At 43.6% G+C, this 11873-nt stretch overlaps 1 protein-coding gene across 3 annotated transcripts in view; it reads left to right on the forward strand.

The window, feature by feature from the left end:
- Window positions 1–6660, forward strand: part of ZNF582 (zinc finger protein 582) — an 11536-nt gene extending 4876 nt beyond the window's left edge. For all 3 annotated transcript variants that reach the window (XM_029924634.1, XM_029924636.1, XM_029924635.1), the window contains one exon: window positions 5214–6660. In XM_029924634.1, the coding sequence (XP_029780494.1) occupies window positions 5214–6538 (1325 nt within the window). In that variant the 3' untranslated portion in view covers window positions 6539–6660. The remainder of the gene's footprint in view (window positions 1–5213) is intronic.
- Window positions 6661–11873: the final 5213 nt, after the last annotated feature.

Genomic DNA, 11873 nt, shown 5'->3' on the forward strand with positions numbered 1-11873 from the left:
TCCTGGGGACCTAATCTTGTTCACCCAAGCTTGGGTGAGAGCACCCTATGGCTTTGTACTTCTCTACGCCTTGTTAGCCCACCGGGGCAAGCCCAGGGAATTCCTAACTTATTCCCTACAATTCCCGTTTGCTCTACCTTGAAATGTATCCAGAATTGAACCGCTTCTCGCCACTGCTGCCATCTCACCCACACCACCGTCATCTGTGGCTTAGACATTGCAGTAGCCTCCTCCCCGTCCTCTTGTCCCCTGCAGTGTTTTGTCCACACGGCAGCCAGAGCGACTTCAGGTGTGGAAGATCCATCCACATTGAAGTGGTGGTTGGCCCCGGGCGTGAGGTCAAGTGTGGAGTGAGCATCAGGAGAGAAGACGTGTGTGGCTATATAAGTGAACGTGTGCTCAGATTCTGGGGCTTAGGACGCGGGGATCTTTGGGAGCCATGATTCCGCCAGCTGCACCGGAATGCCAGTTTTGCTTTTGTTTTGTCATTTTAGTTTGACAGCATATGTTTGTTTGATTGTTTGACGTGCTGAGTTTTATTTACTTCTTAGATGTGTGGGTTTACGTTATATTTAAAGAGGACCTCCCCCTTTGACCTTATAAAATGAGTCTCTTGTGATTTTTTTCTAGTGTGTTTATGGTGCAATTAATGATTCCTGTGGCATTTATTCTTCGTGCAAGATGTGATTTCATGTGATTTTCCAGGATATACGGTTTTTCAAACAGTATTTGTAAACTGATTTTATCTTTTCACCACTGATTTCCCAAGCCACTTTTGTCATCTGCTTTGTTATTTCGGGATCTATTTGTGGACTTTCGGTTCTGTCTCATTAATTTATTTGTCTAACTATCTCACCCATACCATATGGTTCTAATTATTGAAGGTTTTAAATATCTGGTAGATAGTTCCTCCTCATTTTTCAGAATTTTCCTGACTATACTCAGGTTTGTTTTTCCCTTTGAACTTTAGAATTAGAATATCTGATTTAAAAAAAAAATTGTATAATTCTTACTGAGATTACATTAAATTTCTAGGTTAATTGAGGAGAAAATGGATTTTTAAAATTGATTTTATCTATTTAAGAACATGATAGGCTTTTGCTTCATTTATGTCCATCTCCTGGTGGCTTTAGAGTTTTATTTATATGGGTCTTGTCCGTTTCTTACTGTTGTTTATTCCTAGGTATTATATATTTATTGCTGTTACTGGAAATTGGGGCCCTTTCATCCCTATTATAGTTCAGCTGGTAGTTTAATATAAGGCAAAAGCCATTCATATCTTCAGATTAATTTTGTAGTTAACCCAACTTACTGAATTTTCTCATTATTTATAATAGATTTTCCAAGTACTCAATCGTATCATCTGCAAATGGTGATAATGTTTTTGCATTTTTAGACCACTTGAGTTTTTTGGTTTTGCCTGACGAGAATGCTGATTGCACTGAACCCCCAGAACAATGTTAATGGGCTAATTTACATCCTCATCTTGTTCTTAACCTTAGTAGGAATATTTTAGTGTCTTCTCATTAAGCATAGCATCAGATTCAGGAATGACAAAGAGATACTTGATTAAGTATCCATCTTCTTTTCACACTACGTTTTCTCTTAATCTGTGAAGTTTGGATTATATGAATAGATTTCCTACTTCTGAATACTGAATCTAAACATTCCACTGTTGCATTTTTTGAGTCATTTGTGGTGATTTATATTTTTTCTGGAAAGTGCTGTTTTAAAAAACTTTTTAATGTTTATTTGAGAGAGAGGCAGAGCATGAGCAGGGAAGGGGCAGAGAGAGAGGGAGACACAGAATCTGAAGCAGCTCCAGGCTCTGAGCTGTCAGCACAGAGCCCGATGTGGGGCTCGAATTCACAACCTGTGAGATCATGCCCTGAGCCAAAGTTGGACGCTTAACCGACTGAGCCACCCAGACTCCCCAATGCTCTTCTTTTTAATTAATTAATTAATTTTGTGTGTGTGACAGAGAAAGAGAGAGAAAGATCAAGAGCAGGGGAAGGACAGAGAGAGGAGACAGAGGGAATCCCAAGCAGCCTCTGTGTGTTGTCAGTACAGAGTCTGATGTGGTGCTTGAACCCACAAACTATGAGATCGTGACCTAAGCCAAAATCAAGGGGTAGTCAATCAACTGAACCACCAAGGTGAGAGAGTGAGGACCTGCATGCACAAACACAAGCAGGGGAGGGGCTGAAAGAGGGGGACAGAGGATCTGAAGTGGGCCCCACACTGCCAGGAGGGAGCCACATAGAAGGCTTCTAGCAAACCATAAGATCATGACCTGAGCTGAGATTGAGTCTGACGCTTAATCAGTGAGCCATCCAGGCGCCACTTTAATTTTTTTAGGAATCTCCATACTGTTTTCTGTAGTGATTACACCACTTTACATTCCCACCAACAGGGCACAAGGATTCCAATCTCTCCGTATCCTCATCAACACTTGTTATTTTCTGTTGAGTTTTGTTTTGAGAGTGGCCATCCTAATGGCTTTGAGGCAGTATCTCATTATAGTTTTGATTTGTGCTTCTCTGATGATTAGTGATGTTGAACATGTTTTCAAATGCTTCTTGGTCATCATATATCTTCTTTGGAGAAATATCTGTTCAAGTCCTTTGCCAGTTTTTAATGGGGTATTTTTGTTGTTGTTGAATTAGAGGAGTTCTTTATATATGCTGGCTATTAACCCTTTATCAGGTATGTGATTTGCAAATACTTTCTTCTGTTCTGAAGGTGGCCTTTTTACTTTTTTGATTGTTTCCTTTGATACATGAAAGTTTTTAAGTTTGGTATAGTCCCGTTTGTCTATTTTTGCTTTTGTTTCCTGGACTTTTAGTGCTCTATCCAGGAAATCATTGCCAAATGCAATGTCATGAGGTTTTTCCCCTCTTGTTTTCTTCTAGGAACTTAACATGTGTAGGTCTTAGGTTTAGGTCTTTCATGCATTTTGAGTTAGTTTTTGTGTGTGGTGTAAGGTAAGGGTCCTGCTTCATTCTTTTGCATGCGGGTATCCAATTTTGTCAGGACCATTTGTTAAAGAGATCGTCTTCCTCATTGTGAGGGCTCGGCACCCTTATCAAAGATCATTTAACTTTACGCATGGCGGTTATTTCTGGCCTCTCAGTCCTGTCCTGTTCTGTTGGTTTAACTTTAAAATACTCTGCCAGGCTGCTCATGAAAACATGAAATTGATACAGAAGATCTCACTATTATTGTTGCTATTTTGCAAAAATCTTTTTAGAGTTTATTTTTTAATTTAGAGAGAGAGAGAGAGTAAGCGCACAAGCACAGGAGGGGCAGAGAGCCGGGGAGAGAGGATCCCAAGCAGGTTGTGCGCTGTCAGCGTGGAGCACAGCGTGGGGCTCTGTCTCACGAACTGTGACACCATGACGGGAGCCAAAATCAGAGTTGGACACTTAATTGAATGAGCCATCCAGGGGCCATGTGGGTTTTTTTGACAGAGGAGTGGTTTTGTTTGTCTGTTTTTGTTTGTTTGTTTTTGTTTTTATTTTTTCAGTGTGTGGGGGAGAGTGCAAGTAGGGGAGGGGTACGGAGGATCTGGAGCAGGCTCTGTGCTGACAGCACTGAGCTTGATGCGGGGCTCGAACTCACAGACCGTGAGATCATGACCAGAGGCGACGAGCCCCGCAGGCGCCCCTCCAGCACAGGTTTGTGAGAGGGCAGGTCAGCCCCACAAGGTTTGATCCTCCGTCACAGACCGTCACCTCCATTGTCAAAGTAATCCTTTACTCTAGCAGCCTTTGCTTAACACTTTCACAAGTAAGCCAAAGAATAAGGTTCTGGGCGATGCCGCTGGGCGGGGCCGGCCTGCCTGTAAAGCCCTCTTTGGGCATCTGTCTGCTGCCTTTCTGAGCACATCGGGAAGTGCCCGTTTGCTTCCTGGAGCTCCTTGTACCAGGCCGTGACCGGCCCTTAGCCCAGATGAAGGCGTGTGGCGCGTAAAATCAGGGTCGGATACGTCATTCGACTTGTCCTCGCAGCTTGAATAAGCAGCAAAGAAGAAACCGCCTCCATTAACTTGGAGCCTCGTCCTCTAAACAGGGAGCAAGGCCTTCCTTTTCCAGGCTCCCGTGGATGCGGAGGGAAGGTCCCAGCGACACGGGGCGAGCGCACGTGAGGTCTGAGCCAGGTACTCAGCTGAACTGCAGAGACAGAAAGCCCCGCAGCCTGTTACTATTGTCAGTGGACATGTGTGAGCAGCCCCCTGTCCCCACCTCCCCTGGCGAGCAGACACGCCGTCGTGTTCCTCTGGCGGGGTGAAGAGCCACTCACCCCGCCCCGTCATTTTTTAAAATCCATTTGGTGAGTGTGGACACGTATACACTGGTGGAACCATCACCACAGGCTGGAGAACGTTTCCATCACCCTGAAAACTTCCCTGTTCTTCCCCCACAATTGTTCATCACCCAGCGAGTTCTTTGTCACTCTAGTGTATGTTTCTAGGCTTCCACGGGAACATCCTTTTTTTTTTCTTTAATGTTTATTTTTGAGAGGAGGTGAGAGTGAGCAGGGGAGGGGCAGAGAGAGAGGGGGAGACACAGATCCGAAACAGGCTCCAGCTCTGAGCTGTGAGTACAAAGCCCAAAACAGGGCTCAAACCCATGACCCTCGGGGTCATGGCCTGAGCCGAAGTCTGACAACTGACTGAGCCACCAAGTACTCTGAACCGTTCGTTTTTTAAAAACATGGTGCAGAGATTGGGGCGCCTGGGGGGCTCCGTGGGTTAAACGTCTGGCTTTGGCTCGGGTTATGATCTCTCTGTTCGTGAGTTAAGGCCCTGCATTGGCTGGGCTCCGTGCTGACAGCCCAGAGTCTAGAGGCTGCTTCGGATTCTGTGTCTCTTTCTCTCTCTGCCCCTCCCCTGCTCATGCTCTGTCTCTCTCAAAAATAAACAAACATTTAAAAAAGTTAAAAAGACACAAAGCATGGTTTGGAGGTGATTCTGCTCCACACTGACATTTCAGAGCTACCCTTCCAACCTCCCTCTGCTACTGCATCCCAATGTATGGTATTTCCGCTCTCTCTGTTCCACTTCTCTGTTTTCTAATGGCCTAGCCACATTCAAGAACCTATAGGTATAATCATTAGTCTGAACTTTCTGGTTTTACTATAGAAATTTCCTTTTTCTGGAAAAGGAAAAAAAAAACCCATCCTTTTTTTTTCTTCCCCTCCCCACCCCCCAGAATTGGAGTCCAGGTGTGATGCTAAGGTGTCATCTCCAAAGCAGCATGTTTATGAGGCAGAGCCGCCACAGTGGGAGGTGATGGGAAGCCTTGCAAGTTACGGTCTTGAGTGCTCGAGGTTCCAGGACGACTGGGAGTGCAGAAGCCAGTTGGACGGACAGCAGGGAAGTCCGGATGGACATCTGAGTCCAGTGATAATCAATGATGAGGAAATGTCTACCTTCAGCCAACCAGCATCATCATTTCCTTTTTATCAGAAAATTCTTGCTGGAGAAAAACCCTATGGATATGATGACTGTAGAAAAGAGTTTTGGCAGGAAGACTTTCTTATTAATCATCAAGGAATTCATACTAATGAGAAACCCTATAAATGTAAGGAGTGTGGCAAGGCCTTTAAATATGGCTCACGACTGATTCAGCATGAGAATATTCACTCTGGCAAGAAACCCTATGAATGTAATGAATGTGGAAAGGCCTTCAATTCCGGTTCAAATTTCATACAACACCAGAGGGTTCATACTGGTGAGAAACCTTATGAATGTAAGGACTGTGCAAAGGCCTTCAGTCGAAGCTCACAGTTGATTGAACATCAGCGAATTCATACTGGCGAGAAACCCTATCAATGTAAGGAATGTGGCAAGGCCTTCAATAGGATCTCACATCTTAAAGTACATTATAGAATCCATACTGGTGAGAAACCCTATGTATGCAAGGAATGTGGGAAGACCTTTAGTCATCGGTCTCAGTTGATTCAACATCAGACTATTCATACAGGCAAGAAACTCTATGAATGTAAGGATTGTGGGAAGGCCTTTAATCAAGGCTCAACTCTTATTCGCCATCAGAGAATCCATACTGGTGAGAAACCCTATGAATGCAAGGCGTGTGGGAAGGCCTTCAGGGTGAGCTCACAACTTAAGCAACACCAGAGAATTCACACTGGAGAGAAACCCTACCAATGTCGGGTGTGTGGTCGGGCTTTCAAACGGGGCTCACATCTCACTGTACATTACAGAATTCACACAGGCGAGAAGCCATATGAATGTAAGAAATGTGGAAAGGCCTTTGGTCATTGCTCACAACTGATTCAGCATCAGGTAATTCATACTGAGGAAAAGCCCTGTGAGTGTAAGGACTGTGGGCGGAGTGCACAGCATGCCTCAGCCGTGGCTCAACAGCAGAGAATGCATCACAGAGAAGCCCAAGTGAACGTAGTAAGTGTAGAAAAGCCTTCCATCAGCACTTACCCCTTACTAATCATCAGAGAGTTTATGTTAGCGAGCAGCCACGTGAATGGGACCGGTGGGGAGAGCCCGTTAGCTTAGGCGTCACGACGCCTTACGTTCTGGAGAACGACTTGAAGAATGTAGTACAGATGAGAATGCCCTCATCCAGGCCGTCCCTCATCCTGAATCGTAAGATTGGTAATGAAGAACAAGTTTATGGATATAAATTGCTTAGACTGTGATTATCAAAGAAGCAAGGAAAAGTTGGAAAAAGTCTTGTCTCTAACACATTCTAGAGTCACATTTTCTCTCTCTTTTTTATAGAGTGAGTTGGGGAGGGGCAGAGGGATTGAGAGAGAGAGAGAGAGAGAGAGAGAATTTCAAGCAGGCCCCATGCCCAGTGCAGAGCCTGATGTGGGGCTTGATCTTACAACTGTGAGATCGTGACTTGAGCTGAAATCAAGAGTCAGACACCTAACTGACTGAGCCCCCCAGGTGCACCTAGAACCACATTTTCTAACCACACTGCAACAGTTTGAACAGGAGCCCAAAGTTTTTTTGTTTTTTGTTTTTGTTTTTTTAACAGCCAAAAGTTTTAATTTTCTTGGACGTCAAAAAGGAAAAAAACCAGCCAAATTATGCTGGGGCTCAAATTCTTTATTTTATTATTATTTTCAAAGTTAACATTTATTCACTTTTGAGAGATGGAGAGAGAGCATGAGCAGGGGAGGGGCAGAGAGAGGGAGACACAGAATCCAGAGCAGGTTCAAGGCTCTGAGCTGTCAGTACAGAGCCTGAGGTGGGGCTTGAACCCATGAACTGTGAGATCATGACCTGAACCAAAGTCGGACGCTTACCTGACTGAGCCACGCAGGCGCCCCTCTACTTCTTTATTGTTAACTAGGCTCCGCATACAACATGGGGCTCAGACTCATGACCCTGAAATCAAGAGCCACGTGCTCTACCACCTGAGCCAGCCCGGCACCGCATTACTCTTGGGTTAATAAGGAAATAATCACGTAAAATGATTGATAAATGAAAAGAATGACAATTGAGATACTTAAATTCCGGGAGGTGTAGGATGCAGCCAAAGTTAGAAGAATTTTTGTGGCTTTTAAATGCATGCAAAGCATGGAAACCTGAAAGATTATTCTCAAATGTGTTAAGTGTAATATTCGAGAAGTGAGAAAATACCAAACACCCACACAATAAAGGAACAAATTAGTATAAAATAAGTGGTTACCTTCAATTTTTATTTCTTCCTGACCCAGGAAACTACATTTAGGACAGTACTTCTCAATGTCCATGTTTTAGATTATCTTTAATAACTTCCGTCAGACAGAAGGTTGATCTCCTCCATGGTGGCCATACCCAAGTCCCTCTCCTATTGGCAGCATCTGCACTTGGCCTTAGACTCTGAAGATACCAGATGCGAATTTTTCAGCCTCTTTCGCAGCTCAGGATGCCTCCTGTGTTCCAGGGTAAGGCCAGTATGTTCCGGGGGTCTGTAGGGGCTCCTGGGAAAGATTTTCCTTATTCAGAAGAGACCGGTACATGAGGAAGATGCCCTCTCCTTTCATCTGCTTTTAAACATTTTCCTGTGAGAACGTAATACCGGGAGCTGTTGAGGCCATGCCGGAACCAAGAGGAGAGAACAGAGGACCTCAGGGAAGCTGACCCAGAGCCCTGAGCACACTGAGCTGCCAGGCCAATTCTGGAGCCGTCTCTGCGAAGACTTGTGTAAGAAGGAAACTTTACTGCTGAAGCTCCTTTTAGTTGGATATTTTGTAAACTTGTGGCCAAAAGCATCCTAAATGATAGGACTTCAAATTTTATTTTATTATGATTGGTGAAGGTGGTGAAAAGTACCTTTTCTTGAATTTGACATTTCTCTTGGTGGCCAAGTCCAGGATTGGTTTTTGTATATATTCTGTAATGTTGCAAGAGAATATATATTCTGCTTTTCTTGGGGACACGATTCTGTTTAAGCCAGTGAGTTATAATGATAAAACTCCATGTTCTTATATAATTTGTATACTGGATCAGAATTTTCTACAGTTGAATTTTTTAAACCAAGATCTTGAATTTCCAGAGTGTTACTTTTTAATTTATGTTGTTTGATCTATAAAGAAATACACCTTAACCCCTATTTATGAATCCTGTCTTTTCTCATTCTATAATGCCCTACTCTGTCAAGTGTAGGGGCTGACAAGCCAGATCTGGCCTCCTACCTGTTTTATAAATAAAGCTTTATCGGAACACAGCCATGCTCATTTATTTCCAGATTGTCTACGGCTTTTATGCTGCAACAAAAGAACTGAGTGGTTGCGACAAAGACTATGGCCACAAAGCCTATATTCATTGGCCCTTTAGATAAAAAGTTTGCCAACCCTGGCCCACCGTAATCCTCTTGGGATTTTATTTCCATACCATGTAACACTACTAATAGTGATTTGTGTATATTTTTGCCCATCCCCTTATTTTCAGCCTCTGTCATTTCAATTACTTCTTATTTTAAAAAGTGCTGCTTTTTAAAAATCGAAAATATGAGGATAGCTGGGTGGCCAAGTGGGTTAAGTGTGTGATTCTTGGTTTTGGCTTAGGACATGATCTCATGGTGGTGTGAGTTTGAGCCCCATGTCGGGCTCTGCGCCGGCGACGTGAAGCCTGCTTGGGGTCCACTCCTCTCTCTGCCCATCCCCCACTTGTGCTGTCTCTGTCTCTCTCAAAATAAATTTTAAAAAGATAAAAACTTAAAAAAAATGATCTTTTTTCTATAAAGAAATCAATATTTGATGTTATTCAACTTACTCCTTCCATTTTACATTGTGTGTTCGATTTGTGTTGGCCTTTTCCTTTGCTTGCTTTCGCTGATCCTTCTTTTTGCGAAATTGGAGCTGAACCCTGTGCTTAGGGTCGTGGTCATCTCCTCATTCTTAATCATTATTTGGGCAGAAGGAGAGCAGGATTACGCTTTCTCACCCATCGTTAATTTTCTTTGCCACTCTCCTCCAAACAGAGACCACTCTTGCTTTCTCTTTCCTGCACAACCTGTTTCAGATCTTCTCCATTTCCCTAACCTAATAAAAACCTAATCCAAAGCTTTTAGCTTTGCCCCTATTTTATTATTTGATGTTCAATGTTACTTACTGCAGACCCACTCATGATATCCATTTAAATTTAAAGATACTCAGGGAGAGTAACATTCACTGCTGGGTGCTGTTTCTTTTCATCTTTTTTCCTGTCTTGTAGCAGTTTTATTTCAAACCCTATTTGGTTAGACTATTTTATTGAGTATTCTTGTCCAAATGTTTCCTGGGCTCTCTCAAATTACATTTTTGGTTTGTAGAACATTTTTGGGATTATAGGGTTTTTTCTCAATAATCTGATTGTCTTAGTTTATGTAGCTATTTTTGTTTCCTGGGCGCCTGGGTGGTTCAGTCAGTTGAGCATCTGACTCTTGGTTCCAGCTCAGGTCATGGGATCGATCCCCAAATTGGGCTCTGTACTAAGCATGGAGCCTACTTAGGGTTCTCTTTCTCTCTCCCTGTGCCCTTCTACTCCACTCAAGTTCTCTCTCTCTCTCTCTCTCTCTCTAAGAAGAAAAAATGTTTGCGTTTTTGCTGCTATAACAAATTATCAAAAACTTACTGGTGTAAAACACATTATCAGGAGGTCAGATATCTGAAATAGATTAGATCTCTTGGGCCAAAATCAAGGTATTGATGGGGCTGTGTTCTCTGCTTTGTGGAAAAAAACCCTTCCTGGTTGTTGTTTTTTTTCTAGCTTCTAGAGGCTGCCTGCATTCCTTGGTGTGACCTCTTTCTGTCAGTGGCAGCAATAGCCTGCTGAGTCCCATCCTGCGTCATTCTGATGCTGACTCTTGCCTCCCTCTTTCACTTTTAAGGAAGCTGTTGAGGATACGGGCTCATTTGGACATTCCAGGATAATCTTGTCTTAAGGTCAGCTGATTGACAACCTTCAGTCTCTCTGCAACTTAATTCCCCCTTGCTACCAACGAAGCATATCCACAGGCCCCTGGGACGCGGACAGGGGCATATTGGGAGGCCCGTGATTCTGCCTACCACGGTCGTTGCTTCTGTCCGAGCATTGGCAAGAGTTTCTATCCTTAGGATTCGGGAACTTAACTAGGATATGCTGGGGAGATACATCTCTCTTTTAGCCCAAGGAAATTTTCTTCTGAATATTAATTAGTACTTCTCAATTGTCGTTTTATTCCTTTTTAAAAACTGTAACGTTTTTGATTCAGCAGTTTATCCTCATGATTCAAAAACGAGTCTTTCCATCCTCTTCCCTCCCCTTCTGTCAGAAACTACATGCCTGGGCTCTGATTCTTCAAGTGTGAGCTCTTTCTCTCTAACTAATTCATCTCTTCTTTTAATATCAGTGATCATAACCCCCCACAACAGCCCCGCAGCCCAAGGATGTTGTCGTTATTGGAGAAAACATGCAGATGTAGAGAAGTTAAGTGCCTTGCCAAAAACCAGAAAGCTAGGACGTGAGGGGTGGAGTTGGTGTTTGTACTCGGGTCTGTGTCACTCTAAGATCTTTCATCGAACCCAGTGCCTGCGGGGAAATGGCCCTCTATTTACCCCAGCCCCGTAGCAGTTGAATCGAGGTGGTAAATCCTTAGAGAAAGCAGTGTCAGAGATAGAAGATGTTTGCTTCATGGCGTCACGGATAACTGGTGCAGCTGCCGTGCCAAGCCCCGGTGGCCTCGCTGGAGTTCGGACTTCATACCCCACCTGCGAAAAATCTGGAACCAGAGCACGTGTCCGGGAAGGGCATTCAGCTCTTGTCAGAAAGGAGTGCCCCACCATCAAAAATGACTGAGAAAATCTTAAGAGTCTAATATGTCTGTCCATGTGGTAGGATACTATACAGTTAATAAAGGTCATATTTTGGAAGTTTTCCAGAAAAATGGCCCTGATCTAATGTTAAACATTCACAGCAAGGAACGTATTCTCAGGGAATTCTTGTGTTTAAATTGCATCTAGTGAGAAAATGTGCAAAGATTACTTCATTTTTTAAAGTTTGTTTATTGATTTTGAGAGAGAGAAGAAAGAATGAGTGGGGGAGGGGCAGAGAGAGAGAGACGAGCATGCTCCCCTCCATCAGTGCAGAGCCTGAGTTGGGCTCGAACTGTGAGATCACGACCTGAGCCAAAATCGACAGTCGGTTACTTCTGAGCCACCCAGGTGCCCCCAGATACTTTTCCTTTTTAAATTTTTAATTAAAACAATTTTATAAAATTTACACCCATGTTAGTTAGCATATAGTGCAGTAATGATTTTAGGAGTAGAATCCACTGATTCATCCCCTACAAATAACACCCTGCCCTCATCCCAACAAGTGACCTCCTTCATGCCCCTCGCCCATGTAGCCCGGTCCACCCACAGGCCCTCCGGCAACC

The sequence above is a fragment of the Suricata suricatta genome, chromosome 16 (assembly GCF_006229205.1).
Source record: "Suricata suricatta isolate VVHF042 chromosome 16, meerkat_22Aug2017_6uvM2_HiC, whole genome shotgun sequence".
NCBI lineage: Eukaryota > Metazoa > Chordata > Mammalia > Carnivora > Herpestidae > Suricata > Suricata suricatta.